Source organism: Herpailurus yagouaroundi, unplaced genomic scaffold (genome assembly GCF_014898765.1).
Source record: "Herpailurus yagouaroundi ecotype Mexico unplaced genomic scaffold, PumYag 205, whole genome shotgun sequence".
Lineage (NCBI taxonomy): Eukaryota > Metazoa > Chordata > Mammalia > Carnivora > Felidae > Herpailurus > Herpailurus yagouaroundi.
In genome coordinates, this window is record NW_024412436.1 from 124,766 (window position 1) to 145,480 (window position 20,715).

Consider the following 20,715-nt stretch of genomic DNA (forward strand, 5'->3'; position numbering starts at 1 on the left):
TTTCTAAATATTGGGGTTTTTGTCCTACACTGTTTGTTAGATGTGTTAACAAACCTCGTTATCTTGAAGGAAACAGAGAAGGAGCTCTCTTTACTTGGAATGCTGTCTCTACAGGTGTCTGTATGGTTCACTCTCTCATCTTCTCACAGAGGCTCCCCTGACCAGTCTGTGTAAAATGGCATCCTGCCTCCCCACCCCAGCCAGCTCTCCACCCCATGTTTCTGATGCTCTTGTACCTGCTTAAGGTTTAGCTTTTCCTCATAGCACTCATTACCTTTGTACTGTATGTTGTGTGTACTCTCCACAAGGTAGGGATCTTCATTTTGGTCACTGATGTAACGTCCGGTTCTAGAATGGTACCTAGCATGTAGTGAGTTCTTAATAGATATTTGTTGAGTGAATGAATGAAAATGGTGGTGCCACTTAAAGCAGGGTGACCCAGAAACAAATCCTCCAAGCTTTAGTAAAATGTGCTCATAGATCCCTAACTGTAAAGAAGCACGAAAGTTATTTTCTCTGCAGCCCATGTCTATATAGCATACCGCCTATGGAATTTGATTTTACTGTGACCTTCAATCTCTGCAACAGATATTTGTCCTTCTTTCTATGCTTCTGGTTTTGATTCTGAAGGTAGATTTTCAGATTTCCAGTCTCAGCTCCTAAACCTCCCATGTTTCTTTCCAATGGAGTTGTCTTATACAGCTTTTAACTTGGGAGCTTTACCTTTTTATTTTTTAAATTAATTAATTAATTTTGAGAAAGAGAGAACAGGGGAGGAGCAGAGAGAGAGAGGGGGAGAGAGAGAATCCCAAGTAGGCTCTGCACTTTGAGCATAGAGCCGGGCATAGGGCTCGATCCCACAAACCATGAACTCATGACCTGAGCGGAAATCAAGAGTTGGACGCTTAACCGACTGAGCTACCCAGGCACCCCTTAACTTGGGAACTTTAGATGGTTTTGCTTGCCACTGTTTTTGTTTTGTTTTTTTTTTTTTTTTTTTTTTTTTTTTTTGAGTGGTTGAATTCTTATCCTGTCAAGTGAGTTTACTGGTATGTACTGAAGTTATAAAAGATTAATATTTTTTTCAAAACCTGCTGTAAACCCTGGTGACAAAAGGCATTCATTAATCTCCTCCATGTAGTTCCCATTCTCCAAGAAATTTAGTAGTCCTCTTAAAGACAGAATTGTTTGAATGCTCAGACTTGCACTTGTAGACTTTATTTTCTATTCCTTCCTTGATTCTGTGTCAGTGTTACCAAGCCTCGGCATTCATAAGAGTTGTTACACAGAGTTGTATATACAAAAGCTGCTTTAAGTGGTAATTTTGATTATTCACGATTTTTGCTCTATGACTGAGTTTAGAGCCAAGTGCCCACCTAAGGTATAACCCCACTGGAACACAGACTATTCTAGAAATCAGGATATGTAGCATGAGGCTAAGTCTTAAAATGGAAGGGAGAGGGGCGGCTGGGTATGGTTCAGTCAGTTAAGCGTCCAACTTCAACTTAGGTTATGATCTCATGGTTCCTGAGTTCAGGGCCTGCGTTGGGCTCTGCTGACAGCTCAGAGCCTGGAGCCTGCTTCAGATTCTGTGTCTCCCTCTCTCTCCGTCCCTCCCCTGTTCACACTCTGTCTCGCTCTCTCAAAAATAAAATAAATGTTAAAAAATATTTTTTTAATGGAAGGGAGAGGTTTCCTTGTGTCATCCATTTTTATACAGTGACTGTACGCAGATGAAGGTAAAACAATCACCGTGGAAGTAATACTTTGTGGAAATGTCTCTCTGAGGGAAGTAAAGATTTAAAGATGTGTTATCGTACAAGTCAAATCTATTCAGAGTATGAACCAGTTGCTGCTTCTGTCCAGCACACTTGACAAATCTCAATGAAGTATATTTAAGGAATTAATATAATCAGGATCAACTTTTTCTCTTGAGCACTTACTATGTTCCAGGAAGTGTGCAAAGAACTGTACGTACGTGATCTAATTAAATGATTGCAATAACTCCGTGAAGTAGGTGTTACCACTATATAAAGTCAGGTGCTCTAATAGCCAGTCCTCAGCACAATGTGGCTTTCAAAAGAAACCTGTATTGGAAGGCTTGGAAGAATGATGGAGATTTTTACTTTAAATCCTCTTAGGAACAGCTCATGGGGGGATTAGTGCATCACAGAATGAAACTTTGTAAAAATCCTCTTCTATCTCTCCCTCTGCCCAAACTTACACAACTATCAGAGTGGCTAAAAGTCTCTTCTTTCTCTGCTCTTATAATTCCTTTGCTATGATGTTCTTTTCTTCTTCTCATGTTCCTCCTTTGTTACTTGGTTCCTCACCATCTGCCCTGCAGTCTGATGTGACTCTCTCTGTAATTGACTGCATTCTTTTATTTTTTTATTTTTTTAAGTTTGTTTATTTTTGAGAGAGAGAGAGCGTGCAAGTGGGGAGGAACAGAGAGGGAGAGAGAGAGAACCTGAAGCAGGCTCCAGGCTCTGAGCTTTCAGCACAGAACCTGATGTGGGGCTCGAGCTCACGAACCACGAGATCATGACCTGAGCCGAAGTTGTGCGCTCAACGGACTGAGCCCTCCAGGCGCCCCTTGACTGCATTGGTTTTTGAGGAGCAGCTCAGTTGGACTTTGGGTACTTAAGTATTATTATCCTCATCTTACAGATGAGGAGACTGAGTCCTCAAGGTTGCAAGTAACTTGCTGAAGGTCACAGAGCTGGTGAATAGTAGAGCTGGTCCTTGAGCCTAGGAAGGTTTATATTTAAAACCCCATTCTGTTCAGGGCACTTGGGTGGCTCACTCGGTTAAGCCTCTGACTTCGGCTCAGGTCACGATCTCACAGTTTGTGAGTTCGAGCCCTGTGTCAGGCTCTGTGCTGACAGCTTAGAGCCTGGAGCCTGCTTCGGATTCTGTGTCTCCCTCTCTCTCTGCCCCTCCCCAACTCATGCTCTGTCTCTCTCTCTCTCTCAAAAATAAATAAACATTAAAAACAAAACAAAACAAAAAAACACATTTTGTTCAATCACCACACTCTCTTGTTTCAGCTTGTGATTTGAGAAATTTAGAGCTGAGAAGTATCTTTAATACCTACTGTTCCTTATCTTGCAAGTTAAGAAACCAAGGGGCAGAGGATGATTGATTTAGTCGGTGACTATCATGCAGGTTAGGAGACCGCTTGTCTCCTGAAATCTGGGGGTGTGGAGAATGGGGGGTAAAGGCAGTGGTGAGGACTTCCCTCACCAGGTATGCATTGCATTGACCTTTCATTCCTTTGAAGAGTGGCTCTTAAACTTGAGTGCGCATAGGTAGACTCACCTGGAGAACTGGTTAGGACAGATTTCCGAGCCCAGCCCCAGAGTTTCTGGTTCAGAGGGTCTAGAGGAAGGCCTGAGAATTTGCATTTCTGACAAGACTCTGGGTAGTGCCCACTGCTCCCTCAGATGACACTTTGAGAATGCCTACCGTGGAGGGTGCTTTTCCTTATCAAATGTTCAGGCTTTTTTTTTTTTTTTTTCTCTTCACTGTTCCAGATAATAATACCACTACTGATAAATATTGTCGATGTGCAGATCAAAAAGCGCCTCCACTTGATGTATAGTATTACAAAAGGTTATGTCAAAAGTCAAGAGGATACCAAATTTTTAATAAAACAAATTTCCAGCCGAGAATCAATATATCAGGTGAGAGACAAGCCCTGGTCACTTGGGAAAACAATCGTTTGGGTGTATTCATGTCTTTTAACACTACTTCTGCATGTATTTACATTTTTTTTTAGCTTATTTATTTTTTGAGAGAGAGAGGGAGCTGAGGAGGGCAGAGGGAAAGAGAGAATCTCAAGCAGGCTCCACACTGACAGTGTAGAGCCCAATGCAGGGCTCGAACTCACAAGCCTTGAGATCATGACCTGAGCCAAAATCAAGAGGCAGAAGCTTAACCGACTGAGCCACCGGGGTGCTCCTACTTCTATAAGTGTTTGACCCAATGGATAAATTGTAGCAAGTAAAGGGCCATTCGATGGTTTATTACATTATCCGAGGTGCTGAGGTGCCACAGAGAACAGTCTTTGCTCTTTACCTTTCAGGTATCTTTATCAAGCTCATTTATGATCTTCATAGAAGACAATCTATCTCTTTGTTTTTATTTTCTGAATACAGACTTGAGATCCGTCTGTCTTTGTAACCCTCTCTGAAAGGTAGGGCAAGTTGGAAAAGGCTTCCTGCAGGAATCAAAACTCGAATGAGCCTTCAAAGAAAGGGTAGGTCTAAAGTGGGGAGGAAGAGAGAGGGCAAGAGAACAAAGATTTGACAGTGAAAGCTGGAAATGCTGGTGCCGAGAAGTGGCCGAGTTGTGGTATGTATGTACGTATGTAATTGTTCAAGACCTTCCTTATTTGCAGGCAGTGTGACGTAAGTACCAAGTGGGAGACGAGGACGTAAGCATACTAGGAACTTGAAGATGTAGTGAATCACCTGCTAACTAGGTTCCCTCATGCCAGGCCGTCTGTCCCAGGCCCCTCTGCAATTCAGTAGAGTAATGTTCCTAAAGGACTATTTCAAGTTTCATATGTGACTTTCTGCTTTAAGAGTATTCAGTGGCTCTGCATGGCCCGAAGGGTAAGGTCTTTGAATCGAAATATGTATGTGTGTGTGTGTGTGTGTGTGTGTGTGTGTGTGTGTATGTACATGGGTGTAGGTGTGGGTGTAGAGAAGAGAGAACACAGAAAAGATGGTAAAAAATCATCATGCATAATTTTACAACTTGAAAATAATAAAATGTGAGAAATGCAAGTATCCCTCCCTGCGCCCCACTTCCCAGAGACAGCCCTGTACTAACCGTTCTCGTGTTAATTCCTCTACTGCTTGCCACGATAATTTTAATAATATGCACATGTATTTAACTCTTGATTCATTATCTCTAAACAGACTTTATTGACTCTCTGCCGTGAAGTATAAGGAGATTAAGACATTGCTTTAGCCTTTTGTTTTTCTCCCTGTCTTAAATTTTTGGAGCCATTATTTTTACAGAGAAAAGGTTTATAACATTTACATTCTATTCTGTAAGTATAATTAAGTCTTCATTCTTTTCAAGAAATGACTCTATACATGGAAAACCAAAAAAACAACCTTTACTTTGTTATAATTATTTATAAATATTATTCACTGTAGAAACTACCATTGGATTCAACCCATAACAAAGGAAATATGATCAATATCATTAAACATCTACTACTTAAAAGATACTCTTTTGAGTGAAACAGTCAAATGGTTAATTAAAAAAAATTTTTTTAACTATCTTCCTCTTTTATTTTGCTTATGGATTCCTTAGCCACTCTTTCTGGAGTCCCACGCGAGCCTCCTTTTTGCTTTCCTTTCATCATGCTAGATTATGCCCATAAGTAATTTTTTCCATAGGTGATGTATGGGCTTCAGTATGCAAAAATCTTTGTATTTTGCTCTTAGAATTATGGACTCCAAAGCTATTTTCTTGAAGATATCGCCATCCGTCTTTAGCATTGCTGGTACAAGTCTGACTTTACTTGTGCTTTTGTAGGTGACTTTTTTCTCTTCGTTTAGAGGCTTCTGGGATTTTCTCCTTGGAGTTCTGAAATTTCACCAGAATGTGTCTAGATGTAATTAAAAAAAAAGTTATTGAGGTGCCTGGCTGCTGGCTCAGTCGGAAGAGCATGTGACTCTTGATCTCGGGGTTGTGAGTTGGAGCCCCATGCTGGGTGTAGAGATCAGTTAAATTTTTTTTAAAGTAAAAAAATAAAAATAAATGTAAAAACGTGATCCCACACAGCACTTGGTGGAGTTTTCATAATTAGAAGATTGCCATCTTCCTTCCATCACCTCTTTGATTGTTCCCTCCCCTGTTTCTATTTTCTCCTTCAGCAACCTTAAAATTTATTTAAAAGATTAATTTTTTTTTTTTCTTTTTCGAAAGAGAGAGTGTGAGCAGGGAGAGGAGCAGAAGGAGATCTCAAGCAGGCTCCATCCTCAGCGTGGAGCCCTACACCAGGCTCGATCCCACAACCCTGGGGTCATGACCTGAGCTGAAATCAAGAGTCAGACGTTCAACCGACTGAGCCACCCAGGCGCCCAGCACACTTTTAAACACAGTTTTGAATTTCTGGATTTAGTCCTTGTTTCATGTTTTCTCATAACTTCCTACTCTTTCCTCTTTGCAGTGAGAACCCCCCACCCAGCTTGATTTTCCATGTTCCGAATTTAGTCTGTAGCTATGTGTATTCTGCTATTCAGCCCATCTATTACATTCTCTTTCTTTTCTTGACTGAACGCTTACTTATCTCCACGTACTGTGATTGCTTCTTCTCATTGAAACTAGTTCCTTTATTTTTTTTAAACAAATGTGATATTCCCTTGAATCTCTTTATTTAAATTTTGTTGTTGCTGTTGTTTCCTGTAGTAGTTCTCCTTCGTTGAGGTTCATTCTTATATTTGTCATGCTTGGTGCTTGTCTTTCATTCTGTTTTCCTCTGCCCAGTGTTTGGTGACTTTTGGTAGTATTTTCTCAGCCTAAGTGAGACTCTTGATTTGTAACCTGACAATGAATTTAAATCCTAATTACTGAGGACCTAGATCTAATGATTTGTGTGTGTACATAAAATCAGGGATGGCCTGGGGGTTACGTCTTCTGCTTGTTGTGCCTAATTTTTTGTGATGACTGTTATTTACCTCAGGCCCTCAGCCAATAAAGAGAGGCTTTTTCTGAATGAAATTCAGGAGAGGAAAATAGGCTGTGAAGATACCTACCTTAATATTTTAATTTTAATTTCTAAAATACATAAAAAGATTGGTTGTTAAATATCTTCAGAATTTAAGATTTTCTTTTATAATCAGGGAACACTCTAGAATAGCTGAATTTTAGCAAGGCATCTAACATCTTTCATGACATCTTTATAGATAAGCTAGAGAACAATTATCTAGATTTATCAAAGAATTATTGATCGTTGGATCAAATGTGCAATAGAATCCTACCTTGTTGATTTACTTCGAATATTAGATAAGACAATTAAAAGAACTATGGAAAGTCTAGATTGATCTATAATAGAAAGAAGATAGAGCTCTTCATAGGAGAAAAGATTTCAGAAACAGGAATAGGGGAGAAGAAAAACAGCTGCCGGTGGTGGGAGGTAATGCGTTTTGAGGAGTTGGGGAGAAGGCAGAGATTTGGGGGCCGTGGCCTCGAAGTGTAAGAGATGAAACAAATTCTCCTTTGGAATTTTTAAAGGCGACCTCAGTACAGATTTAAATATTTTTTGAGATATTTAGGTATCAAACTCGTGTGTATTCTAAAAGTGTTGCGGTTCAAAAACTGACCAGTGACAGCTCACGTTTAGAGGAGTCACATGTGCCCAGCCTTAAGTGATTATATTCTATTTGTAGGTAGGCGTCGGTTCCTATGCTGTCTCGCGCAGGTCATTCTCTGGCATTTTTACAGAGTTGCTATGGAGCCAGTTTGGTTTGAAGGGGGTTGTGCACCTGTGCAAGCAGGGTGGGACCATGGTTTGTGGGTGCCAGCTATTAATTTGGCACCTTCCCAATATTGATTCAATGTTTTCAAGTGAGAAGAAACAACTTAATAAAAATTGTATACCTCGTTCTTATATTCAAAATGAGAGATTTCTTACATGTGATTTTTCTAAACCAAAACAACAACAACAACCATGAAACTTAACTTCAGCTACTTAAACTTTATAATAAGCCAGTAAATAGCACCGTGTTAGCTACTGTTCCCTGTAAATAGCACTATGCCACATGTTATTTGGGCACAGAGTTTCAGTCATCTATGCCTGACAATCCTGGGGAATTGTTAGTTGTGTGATCCCGGGGCTGTTGTGTGGCCAAGTGCAAGCTCCAGAAAGATTAAAGGTGGAGAATAAGCTCCACGAAGAGCAGTAGCGGGGACATGGCAGGCATTTGACCAAGACCTATTGTATGATTGAACAGAGCTTCACCATGGTTAACCCTTGGAGTAGAGCTATTTCCTAGGTATGTCAGGAGTTCTCTGTAGGAAACATCAACTAACAAAAGCCATAGTTTCTCATTATTCTACTTGGTCTTGTGCTCCCGATAGACAGGCTGTCCAAACAGCTGCTCAGTTGGCTATCCCAAACCGGAGCGCTATCTGTGAGAATTCTCCTTGGTGCAGAGTGGAATACACGCCAACCTTTCCTGGGGCACCTGGGTGGCTCAGTCACTTAAGCATCTGACTCTTGATTTCCGCTCAGGTCGTGATCTCTTGGTTTGTGAGTTTGAGTCCCATGTCAGACTTTGTGCTGCCAGTGCTGAGCCTGCTTGGGATTCTCTCTCTCTCCCTCTCTCTCTCTGCCCTCTCCCCACTTGCGCTCTCTCTCTGTCTCTCTCTCTCTCTCAAAAATAAATAAACATTTAAACACACTAATCTTTTCTGCGAAATGCTAGGTCCAGTAGCTATGTAAGCTACTGACTGCATTGTATTTGTTGTAATATGAGGAGGAGCATGGGGAGAGCGGCAGACTTGGCACAGAGGGAAGACTTGAGCTAAACATCTTCCCCAAGTCACAAACTAAGTGGGGTTTCTTCTTCTCAGATTTTAAAGGCAGACATGCACTTGGCATAATAAGAAATTAATGTCGTTCTTAACTTCTTACAGAAATTATATGAAATTTTGGAAACCAACAAACGAGATGCCATCAAAGAACTAGGTAAGTAGTTGGAGTATCTGATTTCCTGAAATCACACACTATTATCCCATAATTTGGCCACGGGAAGCCAAGTTCATACTCATCTTCGATTACTCATTTATTCATCCAGTGAGCATTTACTGAATGCAGGCAGTAGGCCAGGTGTGCCAAAAATGCAGAGCCAGGCGGAAGGTATGAGAATATCAATAGATAATTGCAGAAAGTTAGAGAAGGTCTTGTACTGGCCATGGGAGTGTAGAGGAAAGAATGAAGGGTGTGGAGAGTGGATTAAGATGGCAGATTCCTTAAGGCTGTCAGAAAAAGACACAAGGTGATTACATTTGACAAAGGGTGCTTTGTTTTGTTTTACTTTGCTTACAAGCATACTCAGGAATGTGGGGCTACAATCTCTTGACATTTCTAGTCTCTCTGCTTGAGTTGAAGCACACAGCAGGAGCCCTAGGGTTTTATACAAAGCTTCTTGGGTCTGCTCTCCTCATAAGGCTGTGGGGCAGGCTGTGAGTGTGTGCCAAAGTATCTGGGAGAGAGCCCTGGCATATAGTAGGTTCTTGATAAACGGATGTTACTATAAAAGAGATGAAGTAAAATCACTTTGTATTCATAGCCACATTGTAAGATGCCAAATGGATTTATGAGGATCATACTTTCCAAATCAAAATTAGAAGAACATGGCCTAATGAATGACATTGTGAATTTGGAGACAATAGGTCAGAATATTTCGGCACTGTCTCAGATAACCCAGGACCCATTGTTGCCTTTACATATAGAGATAGATTTTTATTTCTGTGCTTTTATTTACTTATTTTTTAATGTTTATTTTTGAGAGATAGACAGAGCGTGAGCAGGGGAGGGGCAGAGAGAATCCGAAGCAGGCTCTAGGCTCTGTCAACACAGAGCCCGATGCAGGGCTCAAACCCACGAACCATGAGATCATGACCTGAGCCAAACTTGGATGCTTAACCGACTGAGCCACCCAGGTGCCCCTATTTCTGTACTTTTAAAGATTAGGGGTGTAGGAGCTGCTATCTCATATTATGCTTTAGATTCATATGGAATATTACAAAGTTTTCTTGATTCAGTCCTGTAAAAGGGAATGCCTGTTCCCACATGGTTACTGCAACTGATTATTGAATGCTAATTATGTCAGGAACTGTGTTATCAGCTTTATGTGCATTATCTCATTTAATCCTTGTAATTATTCCAAGAGGCAAATACTATTACTGTCTTCACTTTATAGATAATAAAGCTGAGGTTTAGAAAGTTTAATGTGGCTCAAGGCATGTGGGTGGTAAGTGCTGAGCTAGATCTCAAGCCCAGGTGCACCTGACACCGAAATCTGTTCGTGATCACACTATCCTTCATTTTAGCGGCCAGCTCATTGCCGTTCAAAAAAAAGTTTGAGTAGCAACCTTGGGTGGCTCAGGGGATTGAGAGTCTGACTCTTAATTTCAGCTCAGGTCATGATCTCACCGTTCGGGAGTTCCAGCCCTGCGTCAGATTCCATGCTGACAGCGCAGAGCCAGCTTGGGATTCTCTGTCTACCACCCTCTCTGCCCTTCCCCAACTCATGCATGCGCTCTCTCTCTCTCTCTCTCTCTCTCTCAAAAAAATATACATAAACTTAAAAAAAAAAGTTTGAGTACCTTCCAGATGTCAGGCATTAAAAAAAAATTTTTTTATGTTTATTTTTGAGAGAGAGAGAGAGGGAGAGAGAGTGGGGTAGGGGCAGAGAGAGAGAGGGAGAGAGAGTGGGGTAGGGGCAGAGAGAGAGGGAGACACAGAATCCAAAGCAGGCTCCAGGCTCTGAGCTGTCAGCACAGAGCCCGATACAGGGCTCAAACTCACGGACTGTGAGGTTATGACTTGAGCCAAAATCCGATGCTTAACTGACTGAACCACTCAGGCGCCCCGGATGTCAGGCATTTTGCTTAATGTCAAGATGACAAAGATGAAAGAGACGCTGTTTTCGCCATGTCTTCCAGTCCAGGTCATGACTTTCTGTGTTCATTAAAGAGGAAAAGCTATGCCATTTGATCTCAGAAATCTCCACCAGCTGAAGCCAGGGGTCCCTTTCATGAAGCCATTTACGCGTTCACCCAACAAAAGTTATATGATGTGAAGGATCAAATAAGTAAGGACCAAAATCCCACACTATAGTAGGTTCCATAATGGAGATATGTAGACATGCCATAGGAATAAAGAGGAGAGAGTGATTCTCTCCTAGCTGGTGGGGGACGCCAGTTTTCAATGTTCTCATCCATAAAATGCAGATGAAAATAGCTCTAGTCCTACCGGCCTCGCATGTTCTGTATGAAGCAGGAATAAAAGGGTATTGTGTAAGCACTTTGGAAATTACAAACTATTACACAGATATTAGTTATTATCGTGGTTATGGCATTATATGCTTACTGACGGTTTTATTTGCTTCAGGACTCATAGAGCACGAGGGTCGTGATGTTGTCATTGCTTTGAAGACTAGGCAGGCAATCCGGAACGTGATTGCTAAAGCTCTGAAAAACCTCACCTTCCTTTGGTCAAGAGGCATTATTGATAAACATGAGGGCATCGTGATGAATAAGGTAATAAAGCAATTATCCATGTTGCTTGATTCCATGAGCCCAACACCCGAGGCTGCATTGTTACTTGAGCAGAATGTAAGGAGTGAGGGAGATTAAATCGGGTGTTAGCTGTAATTTGCCTGGAGCCTTTGTTAATGCCAGTGGCAGTTAGTGCCAGTGCTACCTGGTATACACCATGTCAAAACTATTTGGTTGCAAGTAACAGAAACCAACTTGAGCTAGACCTTGCCAAGAAATGGGGCTGGGGAGTTTATTATAAAGACATAAGAGTGCCTAACCAAACCCATGGTAGCCAGACCATATGGCCATGCCTGAGGAAGGGACCTGACTGTGGACCTGGAAAGCTTTCCGGGTTCTCCGTTTCCTGTGAGGGTTGCCCTCTGCGGCCTCTTCTTTTGGCTCCCTCTACAAACTCATTAGATTTTTCTGCTTGTCTATCCACTGGTGGAATGTGTACTGCCCAGGCTAGGCAGCTGTGACAAGGGAGGTGGGAGTCACATAACGTTAACATGGTAGGGAAAGGATCAGCTTGCGTGTGTGTGTGTGTGTGTGTGTGTTTGTGTGTGCGCGCGCACGTGTGTGTGTTGGTGGGAGTCTGGGGGTGCAGTTCTGAGAGAGGAGGACCCAGGAAGACACCATAATTGGTTAGCTGATAAATGGACTTTTGAAAAATGATAAATGTATTTGCAAAAAAAAAAAAAAAATAGGAACATATGACAGAAAAACATATTTAATATTTAATGCTATCACTCTATCACATCCACCATCTAGACTGTGTATTTGTGCAAATATGATTGTTCTTCCTATCCTCTGCAAGAACCTATCAGTTTCCTAACAGAAAGCAGAAATATGGAAGTTCTAGTCCTACCTTCTGTCTGTGTTGACCACTGATAAGCTGCTTCTGGGTATCATATGCTTTTCCTTGTCACTGGCAGCTCCCAGCCAAGGGTCACATGCACTGTGCTTCTGGTCATTCCCTGGACATAGTCCCCTCTCCATGATTCCCAAAGAGAAATGGGTGTGGGACAGGCCAGCTTTCCCCTCTGAGGCTCTATCTCTTTAGGCTAATATTATGGCAAAGGACAAAATGGGTTATATGATTTCTTCTTAGTGTCTGACAGAGGGAAGAAAAGGGCTACTTTACAGTATCCTTCAAGTTGTATATACCTCTACACATGCTGTGGTTTGTATTCTATTCTTTTCATTTACCAGTTGAAGATTATATAAGTTTCAATTGAATTATTGATATTCATTAATTAAAATAAATAAATAATAGCCCTTATAAGGAGAGAGGCTATTTTTTTCTATAGGTTTGTTTAGAAAGGTAATGGGTAAATCAATCATTCAACAATTACTTATTGAATGCCTATTAATTGCCTAAGTGTCAGCCAAAGAGATATAATTATCTTCTAAGTCATAAGGAGCTAGTCATAAGGAATTACCTAGCTAATTCAATTTAATTGAGTAAATACATGTTGAATACCTACTATGTGTTATGGACTCTTGGGGAGATTGGATACTTAATACAACAATGACCCCAAAGTCCACTGGCTCTTTCTCGTTCTTTGATTTAATCCTTTATTCATCCAGTCAATCAAGTGATTATCTCTTACCTGGTGTGGGAAGCCAAGAGAAGGTTTCTGAGAGCCCATAAAACTGAAAATGTCTTTCAAAATTAGAAGAATTTAGGGAAGCAAATAATACATAGAAGAAAGATTTGAGGAAATGTGGCATTAAATTGTACAGTAGTCAACTGTGAAGTTTATTTTATTTTTTTATTTTAGAGAGAGAGAGTGTGTGAGTGGAGAAGCAGGGCAGAGGGAGAGAGAGAAAACCTCAAGCAGGCTCTACACTCAGTGTGGAGCCTGACGTGGGGTTCAATACCATGTAGGATCACCTGAGCCAAAATCAAGAGTTGGATGCTCACCCGCCTGAACCATCCAGGTGCCCCAAACTGAGAAGTTTAGATGATCTGAAATTAACACAGTGGGCTACAGTGTTAACTGGATTATAAAGATAATAAATTCAATATGAGCTAATATATCAATTCATAGGGGCGCCTGGGTGGCTCAGTCGGTTGAGCGTCCGACTTCGGCTCAGGTCACGATCTCGCGGTATGTGAGTTCGAGCCCCGCATCAGGCTCTGGGCTGATGGCTCAGAGCCTGGAGCCTGCTTCCCATTCTGTGTCTCCCTCTCTCTCTGCCCCGCCCCCGTTCATGCTCTGTCCCTCTCTGTCTCAAAAATAAATAAACGTTAAAAAAATTTTAAAAAAATAAACATTAAAAATATATATATATCAATTCATAAATTCAATGAGTTAAGGGAAGAATAGGGACAAAAAAGGTTAGAGGATAATTTAAATAGGGTGAGAGAAAGTATGAGTCAAAATTAAAATAAATTTACATAACAATAGTGTTTAAAGATTTCCTTAATTTTTACATAAATCTCTTTTCTGCTATAGGATCTGATCACCATTATTTTGACTGTTTTCAGGTACTTCTTAGGAAAATAAAGGCACTGAATGACTTTCCAATGGCAATCCCGCCACCAACTCCTGACAAATATCTTCATAATATTGTTTGGCTGGAAAATAAAGATGTTCTCATTGAGTTCTTCAAGGTAAAGATTCTGTCTTCTATTCTGGGTCACTTTTGATGATAATTACTTTCCACTCCCTAAAGCAAGATTAACAAAAAGTATATCCAAGGCAAGAATCCTATGATGGCTGATGAAGCGTAAGCCAAAATGGAGGCCCAGCAAAACCCAGTTTTCCAGTTTTCTACTTTTTTTTAGAGCAAGGGTTTCAAGTTTAAATTACTATACAGGCAAGGTAGATAATATAAAAGTAAAAGAAGCTGTATAGTATTATAGGGAACAGCAAAAACTGTGGTATATTCCAGAGTTCATGCTCTGTCTAAAGTCAACTGTTATGGAAATTTAGACTCTTACAAGAAATATTTATTGAATCTTCTCCCTGTGCCAGAGGCGGTTCTAGGTTTGGGGATATGCCAGTGAATAAAGCAAATGAAGTCCCTGCTTTCCTGGACTTTATATTATACGCCTAGAGCTAAACAATAAACACATAAACACACAAATACATAGTCTATTAGATGATCTATCAATGCTATGGAGAAAAAGTGAGAAAAGAGAATATAGTTGGGGAGCTATTTTATATGAGGTGGTCAGGGAAGGCTGCTCTAACAAGGTGACATTTGAAGTGGGATCTGCATGCCGTGCAGATATCTGGGAGGAGAACATTCCAGGCAAGTGCAGTGCCCTGGTGCGGAGTGTGCTCAGTGTGTTCAAGGAACATCCCCAGAGCCCTTGTGGCAGAAGCAGTGATGGCAGGACCAGGTGAAGTTGGAGAAGTAATGGAGCCTGAGTTTGCACAACTCTGCAGGCCATTGTAAGGGGTTTGGCTTTTACTCTGAATTCAATGAAAACTTAAGAGAAGGTTTTGAACAGAGATGTGGTATATTTCAAAATGACCACCTTGGGGATGTCTGGGTGGCTCAGTCAGTTAAGTGTCTGACTCTTGATTTTGGCTCAGGTCATGACCTCATGCACTGACTGTGTGGAGCCTGCTTGGGATTCTCTCTCTCTCCCTCTCTCTGACCCTCCCTGGTTTGCATGTGTGTGTACACATGTGTGTATTCTTTCTCTCTCTCAAAACAAATAAATAAACTTAAAAAAAAATGACCACCTTACCGCTATGTTGAGAATAGGTTGGTAAGGGGTCAAGGGAAAGCCAGAAGCAAGAGTGATGGTGGTTTGGATTAATGAAAGTGACGAGTGGTCAGACTCTTGATGTGTTTTGGAAGGTAGAGCTGATAGGTGCTGATGGAAGGAATGTTAGAGAGGATGACTTCTGGGATTTTAGTCTGAAAACAGGAATGGAGTTCCTGTTGACTTAAGTGCAGAAGAGAAGATTTATATGGAGGGCACAGGAGTTTGATTCTGAATGAGTTAAATTTGAGAAAGTGTTGAGACATCCAAATGGAGATGTTGAGTAGACGGTAAGATACATGACTGGAATTCAGGTGGCAGGCCAAACGGGAGATAGGTATTTTGGAGTTTTCAGCATAGAGATAGTATTTAATATATGGAGACTTGATGAGATAAGTTAAGGAATTATTATGGACATCCAAGGATTGAGTCCTGGGCTATCCAACATTTAGAGTGGAAATGACGAGGAATTGGCAAAACGGATAGGAAAGAGATGAGATTTGTGGTTACCAGAGGCAGAGGATAGGGGGAGGGAAAATGGAAGGAAGATAGTCAAAGGGTACAAACTTCTAAGTTATAAACAAGTACTAGGAATGTGCTATACAACATGATGACCATAGGTATTAGCATTGCTGCATGGTATATTTGAAAGTTGCTAAGAGATTAAATCCTAAAAGTTCTCATCACAAGGAAAAAATTGTTTTTGTAACTAGATGAGGTAATGGATGTTAACTAAACTTGTGGTAATCGTTTCATAATATATGTATGTCAAGTCATTATGTGGTATTCCTTAAACCGGAACAGGGCTGTATGTCAATTACATCTCAATAAAACTGGGGGCGGGGGGAAGAATTGAGGAGTAATCCATCATGTGGGAGGAAAACTAAAAGAGAGTGGTGTTCCAGAAGCCAAGTGAAAAAGTATTTCATAAAGGGGAAAATAAGCAACCATGTCAAATGAGGCTGAGATCAAATAAGAAGAAGATTAGAAATTGACTATTAGATTTAATAATGTGGAGGTCAGATTTTTTAGATCTGAATTTTTATGTGAAATTTCCAAATTTTAAAAATTTGGCACACATTAAAAATTTAAAAATATCCCGCAGGCCAAACAAAAAACATCGTTGTATTGGATGTGACCCATAGACCACTAGTTTGTGGTTCTAGTTTTAAATGGCTATAGTATAAATTATAAGATTTATAGCTTTTTCATCAACCTGTTACAACCTCTGTTAGATTTTTAGAATCAGGAAGACTCTGTGAGAAAGAATGGCATTTGTTTTACCATAAATTTGGTTGTACCATATTTTGTGATCTAGGCACGTAGTAAGGCATCTGTTTGTCCACAATGAGGACATTTTCCTTGTTTTCTAGAAAGATAGCAATCATAATGAAGTTCTACTGAGCTTTGAATATCTGATTCCTTTCTTGCTATACCAATGTTTTCTTCCTATCAGAAATTTTTGAATTTTTCTTCTGAATTGATTTCAAATGTACTGAATTAAGACTCCTTTGGTTGAAAGTAACAAGAGCTAGGGGCACCTGGATGGCTCATTCAGTTGGGCGTCCAGCTTTGGCTTAGGTCATGATCTTTTGGCTTACGACTTCTAGCCCTGTGTTGGGCTCTGTGCTGACAGCTCAGAGCCTGGAGCCTGCTTTGGACTCTGTGTCTCTCTCTCTCTCTCTCTGCCCCTCTTGCTCATGCTCTCTGCCTCTCAAAAATTTAAAAAAAAATTTTTTTAATTAAAAAAAAGTAACAATAGCTTACTTGAATTAGTTTAAGCAAAGGGGAAGTTGACTGAAAAGACAAGGTGGTGGTATATAGAAGCTACTAAGAAATAGTTAGCTAACTAACCATGGGCAGGGTGGGATTCAGGCCAGTTTAGTAATATCAGTGGTGGGAATTTGTGGACCCTTCTTCTAGCACTTGGATATCATGGCTCAGTTCTCAATTCCCAGGCTCGTTGTCTCTCAGTTCCAATTCTTGAGAAAGAAGTCCAACTGGCTTAGCTTGGATCTGATGTTCTGCTTTGGGGAGCACAAGTGTGGCTGCAATAAGGAGGAAGAAACCTGATGTGATGGCCAAGGGCTGTAGTGGGTAGTTTGAAAAATAGATTGCAAATAAATGCGTGTGGGAGGTTGGTGATGGACTTGGACTGGGAAGCAGGTGTCTCTAAAGTGTTTCTTATAATTTGCATTCTCCTTAGTTTTGTTAAAATCCAATTTAAGATACAATTAGAATTTTGTTCTTTGTAGGTAATAATTTTCACAAGTGTAATTAACTGACCACCCAGGGGAGGAATGCCAAAACCAATGAGAAGAAGCTAACTCTATAGATTAATGATTCATAGACACCTGAGGTGACTCTGTCACCACAACGTAACCTCCTTCCCATCCTTGACTTACCATGCCTCTGCAAGGCTGTTGGACCCTCTCTATCCCCTTACAGACTTCTGTTACTCTATGTGGCCCCTTTCCTTAATATGTTGGGTCTTGATAGCCATTTCAATCCAATTTTACCAGGGTAAAAATTGTGATGAATTGGGAGTACACAGCCCAGGGATTGTGTGGCTAACTAGCTAAAATCCACAGGGTAAACAAAATAACACCCCTTATGGTAGACTGTGATTTCAAGTGTGGTTTCCATCACAGTTACAATGGTTAATTTTAACTACTCCTCCCTTCTTTCATTCTCCAGCCAGTGTGGTTAATTAGAAACCTAATAGTCTATAAAGAGAAGCCAGAAGTCAATGGTAGAAAATAAGGGTCTGAATAATACATAAGCTGGCTAATTGGTTTTATGTGACCTTTTTAAAAAAATCGTGAAGTTATCCATGAAGTGCATGAAGTAAAAAGTGAAAACTCATCACTCCTTACCCCACATTTAGAGATAACCACTATGAATGAATTTGAGATAGGTTTCCTATATATCTTTATAAAATGCAGATCTGTCACCCTAATTCCCCTGTTACAAACCCTTCCATGGCTCCTTTCTGGTTTTGGGGAAAAGCCCAAACTCTTTAATGTGCCTACAAGACCCTTCAAGACCTGGCTTTGGCTCACTTCTCCAGTCCTTTCTCTACTGGGGCTGTGTTATGACTTTTCATGGGCCCTGGCACTTTTGCCTTAGTCGGCCTCTTCCCCCATATAAAAGTACAAAAATTATACTTTATGACTGTGTTAGTATAAAGATGAATATATTGGTATTAAATGTTCTAGTATTAAAGCATTTCTTCCACCTAAAAGTTTTTTTTATTCCCTTCTGATTTTAAAATAAATGAAAATACTGTCATGAGTCCCTAATGTGTTGGGAACCCTAGGCACTATGCCTAGTGAAGCCTGTCTCCACCCCACCCTGCTGTGGCCACAGAATACCAAATCTTCTACAGTTACCCCAACTGTAGATACTCTATTTGCTTCTGGGTCTTTGCATATGCCGAATCCTCTGCCCTGAATGGGGTTCAACTCATTGTATCCTGCCTATCTGTTACCCTTCCTTCAGGCCTCAGCTTGGCTGTTCTTTCCCCTTTAAAGTCTTCCCTGGACACCCAATACTGGGTCCTGTGGCCTTTCTGGACTTTGCCAGAGCATCCTGTTTCTTTCTCCTTTATCAGAAGTATTACACTTTATTGTAAACATCTACTCAACTGAGCACTTGTTGGGTGTTTCCATCAGTCACTGTGCCCGGTACAAATCACAAAGTCTACAATTTGCTTGCTTGTTCCTTTCTTTTAAAATAAAATTGATGAGGCATGTTAGCATATTATAATTCATTAACAAACCAAAGCATACAATTTGTGGAGTTTTTTTTTTTTTCTACTTGAAACCCATTTCAGCTTTAACATCTTATTTCTATTTAGAAAAGTAAACTATGAAACTTTCGTGTTGACTCCTTTTTTATTTTTCTTTCAGGAAAGAGCCAAACTTGCCTACTTCGACTATGGAGATGTCATTTGTAAAGAAGGTGAAATGCCACAAGGAATCTACTTAATTATTTCAGGAATGGCAATTGTAAGGGACTATTCATTGTTTACTAAAAATGTGCTTTGAAATATATATGATTTTAACATAAGGGGAAATTTAGGAACCAGGAAAGTTTCATATTTTTAACATAATTTCTAAACCAAACCATTTCTGCTCAGAGTGAACACTATAGCTGAGAGATAATGATAATACCCACCATCTGAAAGGTGCTCCTCATTTAACAAAATGTTTTTATAGTCTTTGCTTATTCCTTGTGGCAATTCTGGGAGGAAGCAGTCTTTTCCATGATGCTCTGATAAACAACTTGGAGTGGTTAGTTATCTCAAGGAAATGAGAGTCAAGAATGATGGGATGGACCACAATGTCAGATCCTTACTGAGGTCAAATAGGATGACGTTTGAAAATATGACTTTTACCCGACCAGTAGGAGGCATTTGGTGACCAGAGAGAGAAAGAGGTCAGTAGAGTGAGGGGGACAAGAGTTCTTTAGAAACTGAATGCTGGTAGCTGAATACATGGGTGAGCCCAGCTTATGGCCCAAATAATTCCTAGATCCTAAATGATGGTGACAAGTGACAAACCCTTAGTATAATACACATACTATATCTGGCTCTCTATTTTTTGAAGGGGTATTTCAGACCTTAAAAATATCAAAATTGATCATGGAAATAAACTGTTATGATAAGTATATTATAATACTAACTAACACATATAGCCCTTATTAAATGTCTGGCACTTTTCATTCATTCATTGATTCATTCATTCAACAAATATTTACCTCATTACCACCACACAGTGGCACTATTCATTCTAGGCACAGAATTGACAAAACAGACAAAAATCTCTGCCTTCTTAGAGTTTACTTTCTAGTACAGGCATAGAAGGAGATGGGATAATGAACAAAATAAGCAGTTAGATATACAGTATGTTAGAGGTGATTGAGAGATGAAGAAGTTAGTTGTAATTTTTTAAAGGGTGGTCAAAATGGCAATATACTATGACAATTAATCCTTATAATAACCTTTTTTTTTTCATAGAAAAAAGCTGATGTACAGAGAATTAATTCGCTTGCCCCTGCAATGGCACATAGTAACAGGTCGAGAAAGGCTTTGAACCCATAGAGTTGGCCTCAGTAATGTCCTTAGCCATTATTCTATTCTGCTTCCAGTAGATGTGTCATGTTCCTATTAGAGTCATAACAAAAGAACACTGCTACCTGTATTTATTAAGTATGTCGAATCAAACACTTAAAAGCTGCAACGTACATTTTCCTTTGAGGAATTTTCCTGCAATGACTGGGCTAGTTAGGTCTTCTTAAAGTATAAGTCCAACGATATTTGGGCTGGAGATGTTATTAGTGTTTAATCGATGCCATAGCAACTCAGGACAAATTTAGCAGTTTAGATTATCTCATAGTTCAGAAGTCCTATGGGCTTAGTTGCTTTCTCTGCTTGAATCTCACAAGGCCAATATCAAAGGGTCAGTAGGGCAGTGTTCCCTTCTGGAAACTCTGAGGGCAGAATCAATTTCCAGATTCATTGAGGTTGTTGGTAGAATCCAGTTCCTTATGGCTAGAGGACAGACGTCCCTGCTTCTTTGCAGACTATCAGCCGGAATCCACCTCCAGCTCCCACACTTCCCTTCCATCTTTGCACGCCGCGCCCCCCCCCCCCCCCCCACCATCTTAGAGCTGAAGTACAGCCAATCCCTCTC

At 40.4% G+C, this 20,715-nt stretch overlaps 1 protein-coding gene across 3 annotated transcripts in view; it reads left to right on the forward strand.

The window, feature by feature from the left end:
* The window catches only part of SLC9C2 (solute carrier family 9 member C2 (putative)), an 85,914-nt gene that overhangs the window by 49,609 nt on the left and 15,590 nt on the right, over positions 1 to 20,715 (forward strand). For all 3 annotated transcript variants that reach the window (XM_040451664.1, XM_040451663.1, XM_040451665.1), the window contains 5 exons: positions 3,537 to 3,686; positions 8,662 to 8,713; positions 11,144 to 11,292; positions 13,787 to 13,912; positions 18,931 to 19,029. In XM_040451664.1, the coding sequence (XP_040307598.1) occupies positions 3,537 to 3,686; positions 8,662 to 8,713; positions 11,144 to 11,292; positions 13,787 to 13,912; positions 18,931 to 19,029 (576 nt within the window). The remainder of the gene's footprint in view (positions 1 to 3,536; positions 3,687 to 8,661; positions 8,714 to 11,143; positions 11,293 to 13,786; positions 13,913 to 18,930; positions 19,030 to 20,715) is intronic.